Here is a 13,003-nt window from a genome sequence, read left to right as displayed (position 1 = left end):
GCTCCGCCTCCGCCCGGGCTGAGTGGCTGGACGCTCACGATCCGCTGTACGCGAGAGGGAGGCATTGAGGTGTCCGGAAGTCCTGTGGAGGGCGGTGCCCTCAGAGCCCAGGCCGCCTGTTGTCGCCGAAGTGTTTCGTGTCCGCTCCCGTTGGTTTCCGCTGTACAAGACGCGTCAGCTCGCGCAAGGCTGCTGCGCCTGCGGCGCACGCCGTGCATCCTCCCGGCTCAGCGGGCCGAGACTGCGGCGCCCCCCCGCCGGCGCGGCGGGTGACGTCACACAGGGACGTTCCAGCGCGTCTGCATCCCACCTGCGAGTTGTTAAAAACCATCGGTGGAGAAGGTTGAAAAGCGTTCTTCTCCTTCCCGCAGAAGCCCGTGCGCAGGGAGGAAGCCCGAAATCCTTGTGGAGCCAAGAAACTATGGACCCTGGAAGTGAGTACAGTTTTGCGACTTAAGAAAGTTTGTTGTCTTTTTTTTTTTTTTTTCCTTAGAGTAAGATAAGCGCTTTTCAAAAGTTAAAGTTGGACATACGACTGAAGAGTTTTACAAAACCAAAACTTTAGAATTTTTGCCGGTAACTCCAGTGATACCTCTTTAACGCCCATCCTAAAACAGATTTGGGGTGTATCTGGAATCTGTATCCAGACCTTTAAAAACTTCTCACCACCCCCAAAGCCAAGCGTAAATCTGATAAGGACAGAATAAGAGGTGAAAAAAGTGAAACTAACTTAAAAAAAAAAAAAAAAAAGGCGTTGCCCTTGTGGTGCAGCAGGGTAAAGACCTGCCATTGCTTCTGTGAGGATGTAGGTTGGATCTGGCAACAAACTCCAGCTCAGGCTGCAGCTACAACTCTGATTCCGCCCCCCCATCCCGGGCCCAGGAACTGCCCAGGTGTGGCTATTTGGAAGAAATTTTTAAAAAAGTAAATTGGTAAACTATGCTATATGAACAAAGTTGTAGAAGTATAGTAATTGGAGGTCCTAGGCTCTTAAACAGGAAAAAAATTTTTAAGAAATAAGACCTTTGTGGATTTTTGTATTTGGAAAACAAAAGGGATTTTTCAGCTCCTCTTCACCACAGCTTAGGCAGCATTTACATATTTGGAAAACAGAGAAAAAGGTGAGCATAAAGTCGGATTTTTCACCAATCCTGACTAGCCTGCGTGGCTCACTGGCATTTTTATACTTTACCAAATGATTACAGGTTTGAAAAACATTAAACTTTAAAAAATGATTTGTTGATTTGGTAATTCAACAAAATAACCCAGGCAGATGATTCAGTGACGGTAGATTGAAAAGTTTTAATAGAAATAAATCATTGGAGGGTAGGATTTAATCAATATATACTCTGAACAACACTGGTTGGTTTGCTGTAGGGGGCAGGGAAAAACCCTAGTGGACTGGTGTTGAGGTTTGTATAACATGTAAATACTAACGCTATTGAAACAATGGTAAAGGCTAAGACCTTGAACAAGTAGGTGCTGAATTGTGAGATAGAAAATTTATTCATTTATTTATTTATTTAGTCTTTTTGCCTTTTCTAGGGCCGCTTCCCATGGCATATGGAGATTCCCAGGCTAGGGGTCTAATCGGAGCTGTAGCCACCGGACTATGTATGCCAGGGCCACAGCAACTCAGGATCTGAGCCGTGTCTGTGATCCTACACCACAGCTCACAGCAACGCCAGATCCTTAACCCACTGAGCAAGGGCAGGGATCGAACCTACAACCTCATGGTTCCTAGTCGGATTCGTTAACCACTGCGCCACGACGGGAGCTCCTGAGATAGAAAATTTAGACTAAAGGCATTGTAGAAAATTTTTAAATAGGGTAGATAGAGGTTTTAGGATCGAGCAGCACTTGCTGGGGCAGACACCTGAAGGGGTAGGGGCCCCACCTGTCTGCAGGGAAGTGAGCCGGATCCGGCCTGAGCAGAGGAGGATGAGGCAGGTGAGGTGGGGGAGCCATGCAGACCCCGAAAGCCAAGCAGAGGGGCTTAGACTCCGCGAGGCTGGTCGTCCTTTCTACTCCTGTGCCCTGACCACCTGGGGCGGGCGCGGGCATCTGGACCAGTGTGATGCCACAGGGACTGAAAGAAACCATTTGTGGAGGAGAGTTGGAGAGGATTTGGTAACCAAATAGCTCGTGGGCGGTGAGTAGAAGGATGCCAAAGTCGTCTGCAGGTTTTCAGACCCCAGCGCCTGAGGGAACCCACGTGGCACAGGGAAGGCAGGGGCAACTGATTTGCACTGTTGGACTTGACCCGATAATGGGCCATTTAGAAAGTATCAACTAGCAGAAATACAGTGTTTTGTGGACCCTAATAGGTCTCTGATAATATTTTGTAAATATCTTTTTTTAGGGCCACACCCGCAGCATATGGAGTACCCAGGCTAGGCGTCAAATGGGAGCTACAGCTGCCAGCCTACACCACAACCACGGCAACGCAAAAAATTAAAAAAAAAAAAAACCCACAAAATACCATTTCATAGTATGAGTGTGACATGGGTTGGAGGATGTAAAGCAAAGGATCTTTTATGCTACTCGTAAAAGTGTAAATTGATACGCCATTTTAGAGAGTAACTTTGCAGTATCTAATGAAGTTGACGAGATATATATATATTTGCTTTTTAGGGCCACACCCATGGCACATGGAAGTTCCCAGGCTAGGGGTCGAATCAGAGCTGTAGCTGCCGGCCTACACCACAGCCACAGCTACATGGGATCCGAGTCTTGTCCTCGACCTACACCACAGCTCACGGCAATGCAGGATCCTTAACCCAGTGAGCAAGGCCAGGGATCGAACTCAAATCCTCATGGATGCTAGTCAGATTTGTTAACTGCTGAGCCATGATGGGAACTCCGAGGATATATATTTCTTAAAATCTCAAAACTCAACTTCTGGGGGTATACCCAGAGCCTAGGTGAAAATTCTTAGTGTACAAGGAAACATGTCTAGGGTGTTTACTACAGTGCTGGGTTTGTTTTTCCTCCCTCCTTCCCTTCTTTTTACAGCCACACCTGCAGCATATGGAGGTTCCCAGGCTAGGGGCTGAATTGGAGCTGCAGATGCAGGCCTACCCCACAGCCACGGCAACACCTGTGCTGCAAGATTGCGACAATGCCAGATCCTTAACTTCCTGAGCGAGGCCAGGGATCAAACCTCCATCCTCATGGAAACTGTCAGCTTCTTAAGCCACTAAGCCACAATGGGAACTCCTGCAGTGCTGTTTTAAATAGAATAAATAGGAGTTCCCTTTGTGGCACAGGAGAAACAAATCCAACTGAGGACCATGAGGTCGTGGGTTCGATCCCTGGCCTCACTCAGTGGGTTAAGGATCCGGTGTTGCCATGAGCTGTGGTGTAGGTCACGGACCCAGCTCAGATCTGGCGTTGCTGTGGCTGTGGTGTAGGCTGGCAGCTACAGCTCTTATTTTACCCCTAGCCTGAGAACCTGCATATGCTGCGAGTGCGGCCCTAGAAAAAGACAAATAAATAAATAAAATAAGTGTTAACCTATACATTTAAGGTCAGCTAATTCTCACTTCCATCTTTCTCTTTATAATGAGATGTCGACATTGGAAAGTACTCAGAGAATATGCCAGTTGACACCAGCATGTCTTCCTTCAGACAGTTTGAACCCCTTTGCAAATTTCATCAGACAGAAGCATTTAATAATGAACTTGTAACATTTCAAAATCTGCCAGAAGGCTTACCTTGTATAGAGGAGCCAGAATTTCAATGTCATGTATGTAATTATGCAGAAGACACCTATATACAGGAAGATTCGTTTAAGGAAGAAAATTCAATGGGAACTAGCACTTCCACTAATAAAGATCAGCTTGTTCTTGAGTGTGTCAGACAACCCAGAAGCCCACCTCTGATCCACTGCAATGGAGAGACCCTGGAATTCATGGAAATGTCGCTGGCTAATAGTTCTGCCATGGAATCTGCCTGCGACGCTGGTCAGGCTCACAGCTTCTTATGTGAAGAAAATGAACACAGTGATTTTGAACAACCATCTTATGAAGAGAATAGCGTTAATCTGCTCGATGTGAGAGCTAATTATAAAACAGAGGAGGTAAGATTTTTACTGTATAGCCTGTAGAGTATTAAAGGAACTGTTTTAAAAAAAAAAAAAACAAACCTCGTATGTAACCTGAGACTTTACCAAGTAGTGCTCAATCATTTGATCAGCACGAGGGATATTGCTGCTCTGGGGAAATGGCCTTCTGAGATTAATCAATTCAGAAACATTTTTCTCTAATTAAATCAACTCCTTACTAGGAGATTAGCTCTACCAAGTGATATTTCTTTGAAGGTCAGTGTTTGATCTTATTCATCCTTTATGCACCCAGCAGCCACGTGATATACTAAGCTTTTTTTTTTTTCCTTTTTATGGCCACATCTGGGGCATGTGAACGTTTCCAGGCCAGGAGTCGAATTGGAGCTGATCACCAGATCCGAGCCACATTTGCAACCTATGCTGAAGCTTGTGGCAGTGCCAGATCCCTAACCCACTGAGCAAGGCCAGGGATCAAACCTGCGTTCTTATAGTGACAATGTCATGTCCTTAACCTGCTAAGCCACAGTAGGAATATACTAAGCTTTTGTATTTGGTGAATCACATTAATTGGAATTCAAAGTTTACAATAAGGAAAAAGTTGAGAAGAGGAAGAATTACAGAGGAATTATTTGGCATGAAAAGCTTATGATTTTTTTATCACATGGTATTTCTACTGACCAGCGAACAAATATTTTTCTACCAAAGTGAAAAATTTAATTTGTTTTTTGAATGATTGATTCTGGGTATGTAATGTCCTAAGAGCACTGAGATGCCAACAGTATACAGTCTTATGTACTCTCTGAATAAAAAGGAATTTTTTTGAGAGTTCTCATGTGGTGCGGTGGGTTGAGGATCTGGTGTTGTCACAACAGCAGCTTGGGTCACTGCAGTGGTGTGTATTCGATCCTTGGCCTGGAAACTTTGGCATGCCATGGACATGGCCAAATAAATAAGAATTAAAATTTTAAGAATTGGTGTGGGCAAACAGATAACAATCCAAGAGTAGCATAAATAATACCTTTGCATTGTGAGTTTGGTGAGAAAAGCTGTGATTGTTAGCATATTATTTACAAGTACAGTAGTTTTTGGAGTTCCCATATTGGCTCAGTGGTCAACGAACCCCACTAGCATCCCTGGCCTCTCTCAGTGGGTTAAGGATCTGGAGTTGCCATAAGCTGTGATGTAGGTCGCTGACATGGCTTGGGTCTGGTATGGCTGTGGCTGTGGCATAGACTGGTGGCCACAGCTCCTATTTGACCCCTAGTCTGGGAACCTCCATATGCCTCGGGTGCGGCCCTAAAAACACACAAAAAAAAGTATTGCAGTTTTTTTGTTCATTTATTTGTAAGTAGCATTTAAAAGAGAACTTTACCTTTTTTGAGTTTTGGAAAATAACATTTTAAAAAGTTGTTTAACTAGTTTTTCTCAAGATTATTCCTGCCTGTTTCCATTATATCTGGCCATTCAGGCAGTAAATACTTTCAGGCATCTATCGTGTGCTAGGCCCCATGCTATGTATTGGTTATATAATGGTTGAAAACAGAAAGATGTGGGTTTTGTCCTTATGAATAGAACACCATAGTTGGGAGTTCCCGTTGTGGCACAGAGGAAACAAATCTGAGTAGTATGCATTAGGATGTGGGTTTGATCCCTGGCCTCGCTCATTGGATCGGGTCTGGTGCTGCTGTGAACTGTGGGTTAGGTCACAGACATGGCTCAAATCCCTTGTTGCTATGGCTCTGGTGTAGGCCAGCAGCTGTAGCTCCAATTTGACCCCTAGCCTGGGAACTTCTATATGTTGCAGGTGCGGCCCTAAAAAAAGGCAAGAACACCATAGTAGTGAAGTTAGACATTAATCAAATAATCACCCAAGCAAATGTTAAGTTTCAGTTATGATAAGTGCTGTGAATAAAAGTTACATATAAAGTGTATGTAAGAGTGTCATTCTCGGAGTTCCCGTCGTGGCGCAGTGGTTAATGAATCCGACAAGGAACCACTAGGTTGAGGGTTCAATCCCTGGCCTTGCTCAGTGGGTTAGGATCCAGTGTTGCTGTGAGCTGTAGTGTAGGTCGCAGATGCGGCTCAGATCTGGCATTGCTGTGGCTGTGGCATAGGCTTGCGGCTATGGCTCCGATTAGACCCCTAGCTTGGGAACCTCCATATGCTGCAGGAAGTAGCCCTAGAAAAGGCAAAAAAAAAAAAAGTGTCGTTCTCGGCCCTTCTGTCCATGGCTGCCCCCCCAGCAGAGGTGTAGGCACAGCCCTTTTACACCAGGAACTCTGGTCTAAAGAACCGCAGGTGAGGCCTTTGCATGCAGCATCTGTGAGCCAGTGAAACGAGGCTAAGCACAAAGGAAAAGAAAAGGTGCTGATGCTAATGGTCATTCTCATTCCTGGCTGGAAGCTCCCTGGAAAGGTATTGGTGGCAGCAAAATTCTCACATTCTTGAGGTGCTCAGGGATACCAATTATGGAGATGGGATTAAGATGGTGGAATAGAAGGACTGGAGCTCAACTTCTGCCCTAAAAACAACAAAATTCACAACTAAAGGCTGCACAAATGGACCGGAAACCTTAAAAAAGATATCCTACTCCAGAAGACAAAGAGGAGGCCACATCAAGAGGTAGGGGGGTGGTTTCATGATATAAATAACCCAATATCTCCCAGGTGGGAAGCCCCACAGCCTGGAAACTAACTGGTTCACAGAGACTCACCTACAGGGGTGAGAGTTCTGAGCCCCACATCAAACTCCCACACGTGAGGTTCTGGCACTGGGAGTAGGAGCCCCTGGAGCATCTGGCATTGAAGGCCAGTGGGGCTTGTGTGCAGGAGCTCCACAGGACTAGGGGAAACAGAGACCCCATTCTTAAAAGGTGCACACAGACTTTCATGTGCACTGGGTCCCAGGGCAAAGCAGTCTCCATAGGAATCTGAGTCAAACCTGACTACAGTTCTTGGAGGACTTCCTGAGAAAACAGGGGTGAGTGTGGCTTCTTGTGAAAGCAAAGCTGTGGGGGAATATTCAGCAGCATGCCTTTCTCTGGAGGTGGCCATTTTGGGCTGAGAAGCCCCAGGGCAAACAACAATCCAGGTGGGGTCACAGCCCCGCCCCTCAGTAAACAGGCTGCCTAAAGACCCCTTCAGGCCCACAGCCACCTATAATTCCATCCAGAGACTAAGCCCCACCCACCAGAGGGATTAGAATCAGCTCCACCTACCAGTGGGCAGGCATCAGCACCCCCCCCTCCCAATCAAAAAACCTACAGCAAGCCCCCATAACAACTTCAGCCACGAGAGGGGCAGACACCATAAGTAAGAGAGGCTACAACTCTATTATCTGTAAAAAGGTCACCACACCAAAAACCTATAAAAATGGAAAGACAGAAAACTATAACTCAGATGATGGAGAAAGGAAAACCCCCAGAAAATGAGCTAAGTGATGAGATTCTCAGCCTCCAGGAAAAAGACTTTAGACTGTTGATGCTGAAGATGATGCAAGACATTGGAAATAAACTGGAGGCAAAGATGGATAACTTACAGGAAACACTGACCAAAGAGATACAAGATATAAAACTTAAACAAGAAGAGATACAAAATACAATAACTGAAATAATTCACTGGAAGCAGCTAACAGTGGAATACAGGAGGCAGGAGAACAAATAGGTGAGGTGGAGGACAGATGAGTGGAAATTATGGATGCAGAACAGAAAAGAGAAAAAAGATTGAAAAGAAATGAAGAGAGTCTCAGAGAACTCTGGGACAACATTAAACGCACCAACATCTGTATTATAGGGGTGCCAGAAGAAGAGAGAGAGAAGGGGACAGAAAAAATATTCCAAAAGATAATAGCCGAAAACTTCCCTGACATGGGAGAGGAACCACTCACTCAAATCCAGGAAGCACAACGAGTACCATATAAAATAAACCCAAGGAGGAATACACTGAGACACGTATTAATCAAACTGACCAAAATTAAAGACTAAGAAAATCTTGAAAGCACCTAGGGGAAAGAAACAAATAACATACAAGGGAACCCCAATAAGGTTATCAGCAGATTTTTCAGCAGATACTCTGCAGGCCAGAAGGGAGTGGCATGATATACTTAACGTGATGAAAGGAAAAAACCTCCAACCAAGATTACTTTGCCCAGCAAGGCTCTCATTCTGATTTGAAGGAGAAAACAAAACCTTCACAGATAAACTAAAGCTGAGAGAATTCAGCAGCACTAAACCAGCCTTACAACACATACTAAAGGAACTTCTCTAGGCAGAAAAGAAAAGACAGCAACAGGAAACAGAAATACCACAAATAACAAGGCTCACCAGTAAATGTATATATACAGTAAAGATACGAAATCATCCATGCACAATTATACCACCAAAATCAGAAATCATGAGAAGAGGTGGGTGCAAATGCAGGACACTGGAGATGAACTTGCAATTAAGAGAACAACAACTTAAAACAATCTCATATACATATAGACTCATATCAAAACTTCAGAAAAACTGCAAACCAAAAATCTACAATTGATACACAAAGAAAAATCAACTCAAATACAACACTAAAGATAGTCATCAAACCAGAAGAGGAGAAAACAAGAAAAGAAGGGAAGAAAAAAGAGCAACAAAAGCAAATGCAAAGCAGTTAATAAAATGGCAATAAGAACACACATATTAATAATTACCTTAAATGTTAATGAACTAAACACCCCAACCAAAAGACATAGACTGGCTGAATGGATACAAAAACAAGATCCATATATATGCTGTCTTCAAGAGACCCACTTCACTTCTAGGGACACATACAAACTGAAAGTGAGAGGATGGAAGAAAATATTTCATGCAAACAGGATCAGAAGAAAGCTGGAGTAGCAATACTCAACAGACAAAATAGACTTTAAAATGAAGAATATTTTAAGTGACAAAGAAGGTCATTACATAATGATCAAAGGATCAATCCAAGAAGAAGATATAACAATTTTAAATATCTATGCACCCAACATGGGTTCACCACAATATATAAGGCAACTGCTAACAACCTTAAAAGGACAAATTGACAATAACACAGTAATAGTGGGGGACTTTAACACCCCACTTACAGCAATGGACAGATCATCCAGACAGAAAATCAATAAGGAAACACAGTCTCTGAATGAAGCATTAGACCAGATGGTCTTAATAGATATTGATAGGACATTCCATCGAAAAGCAGCAGAATACACATTCTTCTCAAGTGCACGTGGATCATTCTCTAACATTGATCACATCCTGGGCTACAAATCCAACCTCGGTAACTTTAAGAAAAATGAAATCATATCAAGCATCCTTTCTGACCGCAACGCTATATGACTGGAAATCAACAAGAAAAAAAAAGTGCAAAAAACACAAACATGTGGAGACTAAACAACATGCTACTAAACAACCAATGGATCACTGAAGAAATCAAAGAGGAAATTAAAAAATACCTAGAAGCAGAGTTCCCGTCATGGCGCAGTGGTTAACGAATCCGAATAGGGACCATGAGGTTGTGGGTTCGATCCCTGCTCTTGCTCAGTGGGTTAACGATCCAGTGTTGCCGTGAGCTGTGGTGTAGGTCGCAGATGCGGCTCGGATCCCGTGTTGCTGTGGCTCTGGCGTAGGCTGGCAGCTACAGCTCCGATTAGACCCCTAGCCTGGGAACCTCCATATGCCGTGGGAGCGGCCCAAGAAATGGCAAAAAGACAAAAAAAAAACAAAAAACAAAAACAAAAAAAAACCTAGAAGCAAGTGACAACAAATATACAACACGCCAAAACCAATGGGATGTAGCAAAAGCCGTTCTAAGAGGAAAGTTTATAGCAATACAAGCCCACCTCAGGAAACAAGAAAAAGCTCAAATAAACAAGCTAACTTTACATCTAAAGCAGCTCGAGAGAAAAGGACAGGACCTAAAGTTAGTAGGAGGAAAGAAATCATAAAGATCAGAGCAGAAATCAATGAAATAGAAACAAAGAAAACCATAGAAAAGATCAATGAAATGAAAAGCTGGTTCTTTGGAAAGATCAACAAAATTGATAAACCCCTAGCCAGACTTGTCAAGAAAAAACAGAGAGGACTCAAATCAAAATTAGAAATGAAAAAGAGGTAACAACGGAAATCACAGAAATACAAAGGAATATATGCAACTATACGCCAATAAAATGGAAAACCTAGAAGAAAGGGACAAATTCTTAGAAAAGTACAATCTTCCAAGACTAAACCAAGATGAAATAGAAAAGATGAATGGACCAATCACAAGAACTGAAATTGAAACTGTGATTTAAAAACTTCCAACAAACAAAAGTCCAGGACCAGATGGCTTCACAGGCTAATTCTATCAAACATTTAGATGAGCTAATACCTATGCTTCTGAAACTATTTCAGAAAATAGCAGAGGAAGGGATACTCCCAAACATTCTTTCAGGCCACCATCACCCTGATACCAAAACCAGACACAGATACCACCAAAAAAGAAAACTACAGGCCAATTTCACTGATGAACATCGATGCAAAAATCCTCAACAAAATACTAGCAGGCCACATCCAACAATACATTAAAAGGATTGTACATCATGATCAAGTGGAATTTATCCCAGGAATGCAAGGGTTCTTCAATATCCACAAATCAGTGTGATACACCACATTAACAAACCGAAGAATAAAAACCATACGATCCTCTCAATAGATGTGGAAAAAGCCTTTGACAAAATCCAACACGCATTTCTGATTAAAAAAAAAAAAAAAAAAAAAAAACCTCCAGAAAGTGGGCATAGCAGGAACCTACCTCAACATAATAAAGGCCGTATATGACAAACCCACAGCGAACATCATTCTCATTGGTGAAAAGCTGAAAGAATTCCTGCAGATATCAGGAACAAGACAAGGATGTCCGCTCTCACCACTACTCCTCAACATAGTTTTGTAAGTCCTAGCCACAGCAATTGGAGAAGTAAAAGAAATAAAAGGAATCCAAATTGGAAAGGAAGAAGTAAAACTATCACTATTTACAGAAGACATGATACTATACCTAGAGAATCCTAGACTCTACCAGAAAACTGTTAGAGCTCATCCACGAATTTGGCAAAGTCACAGGATACAAAATCAATACACAGAAATCGACAGCATTTCTATACACTAACAATGAAAGATCAGCAAGAAAAATTAGGGAAGTAATCCCGTTTACCACTGCATCCAAAAGAATAAAATACTTAGGAGTAAAGAAACAAAAGACCTGTACTCTGAAAACTATGACACTGATGAAAGAAATCAAAGATGACACAAATAGATGGAAAGATATACCATGCTTTTGGATTGGAAGAGTTAATATTATCAAAATGACTATACTACCTAAGGCAATCTACAGATTCAATGCAATCCCTATCAAATTACCAAGGACATTTTTCACAGAACTTAAAGAATATTTTAAAGTTTGTTTGAAAGCACAAAAGACCCGGAAGAGCCAAAGACATCCTGAAGAAAAAAAAAAAAATGGAGCTGGAGGAATCAGGCTCCCAGACTTCAGACTATACTACAAAGCAACAACCATCAAAACCATATGGTACTAGCACAAAGACAGAACTATAGATCAGTGGAACAGGATAGAAAGCCCAGAATTCAACCCACACACCTACAGCCAACTAATCTATGACAAAGGAGGCAAGATTACGCAATGGAGAAAAAACAGCTTGTTCAATAAGTGGTGCTGGGAAAAGTGGACAGCCACATGTAAAAGAATGAAATTAGAATACTCCCTAACACCATGCACAAATATAAACTCAAAATGGATTAACGACCTAGCTATAAGACCAGATGCTATAAAACTCTTAGAGGAAAACATAGGCCAATACTCTCTGACATAAACGACAGCAACATCTTCTCAGATCCACCTCTTAGAGTATTGACAATAAAAACAAAAATAAACAAATGGGATGTAATCAAATTTAAAAGTTTCTGCACAGCAGGAGTTCCTGTCATGGCTCAGTGGTTAATGAATCCGACTAGGAACCATAAGGTTGAGGGTTTGATCCCTGGCCTTGCTCAGTGGGTTAAGGATCCAGCGTTGCCATGAGCTGTGGTGTAGGTTGCAGACACGGCTCGGATCCTGCGTTGCTGTGACTCTGGCGTAGGCTGGCAGCTACAGCTCTGATTCGACCCCTGGCCTGGGTATCTCCACATGCAGTGGGAATGGCCCAAAAAATGGAAAAAACAAAAAAAGTTTCTGCACAGCAAAGGAAACCCTAAACAAAATGAAAAGACAACCTACAAAATGGGAGAAAATCTTTGCAAATGAATCAACTGACAAGAGATTTATAAACACCTTCTGCAGCTCCATGCCAAAAAAACAAACAACCCCATCAAAAAATGGGCGGAAGATCTAAATGGACAGTCTCCAAAGAAGACATACAGGTGGCCAAAAAACACATGAAAAGATGTTCAACATCACTCATTATTAGAGAAATGCAAATCAAAACCACTATGAGGTACCACCTTACACCAGCCAGAATGGCCATCATCAAAATGTCTACAAACATGAAGTGCTGCACAGGGTGTGGAGAAAAAGGAACCCTATTACACTGTTGGTGGGATTGTAAATTGGTGCAACCACTATGGAAAACAGTGTGGAGTTTCTTCAGAAAACTACAAGTAGAAGTACCATTTGATCCAGCAATCCCACTCCTGGGCATCCATCCAGAGAAAACCATGACTCACAAAGACACGTGTACTCCAGTGTCCATGGCAGCACTATTTTCAACAGCCATGACATGGAAACAACCTATATGTCCATCGACAGAGGAGTGGGTCAAAAAGATGTGGCACATATACAAAATGGAATATTAACTCAGCCGTTAAAAAGAACGAAATACCAGCATTTTTAGCAACATGGATGGGCCTAGAAATTATCGTGCTAAGTGAAGTCAGCC

General features: G+C 42.7%; 1 protein-coding gene across 7 annotated transcripts in view; it reads left to right on the top strand.

Moving 5' to 3' along the window:
- Position 1: 1 nt before the first annotated feature.
- Positions 2–13,003, top strand: part of CAGE1 (cancer antigen 1) — a 58,805-nt gene continuing 45,803 nt past the window's right edge. For all 7 annotated transcript variants that reach the window (XM_047797799.1, XM_047797798.1, XM_047797801.1 and 4 more), the window contains exons 1-2: positions 2–434; positions 3,570–4,081. In XM_047797799.1, coding sequence (XP_047653755.1) covers positions 422–434; positions 3,570–4,081 — 525 coding nt within the window. In that variant the 5' untranslated portion in view covers positions 2–421. The remainder of the gene's footprint in view (positions 435–3,569; positions 4,082–13,003) is intronic.

The sequence above is a fragment of the Phacochoerus africanus genome, chromosome 9, assembly GCF_016906955.1.
Source record: "Phacochoerus africanus isolate WHEZ1 chromosome 9, ROS_Pafr_v1, whole genome shotgun sequence".
Taxonomy (NCBI): Eukaryota; Metazoa; Chordata; class Mammalia; order Artiodactyla; family Suidae; genus Phacochoerus; species Phacochoerus africanus.
The sequence above is the reverse complement of the archived record's forward strand: the minus strand, read 5'-3'. Positions and strand labels throughout refer to the sequence as shown.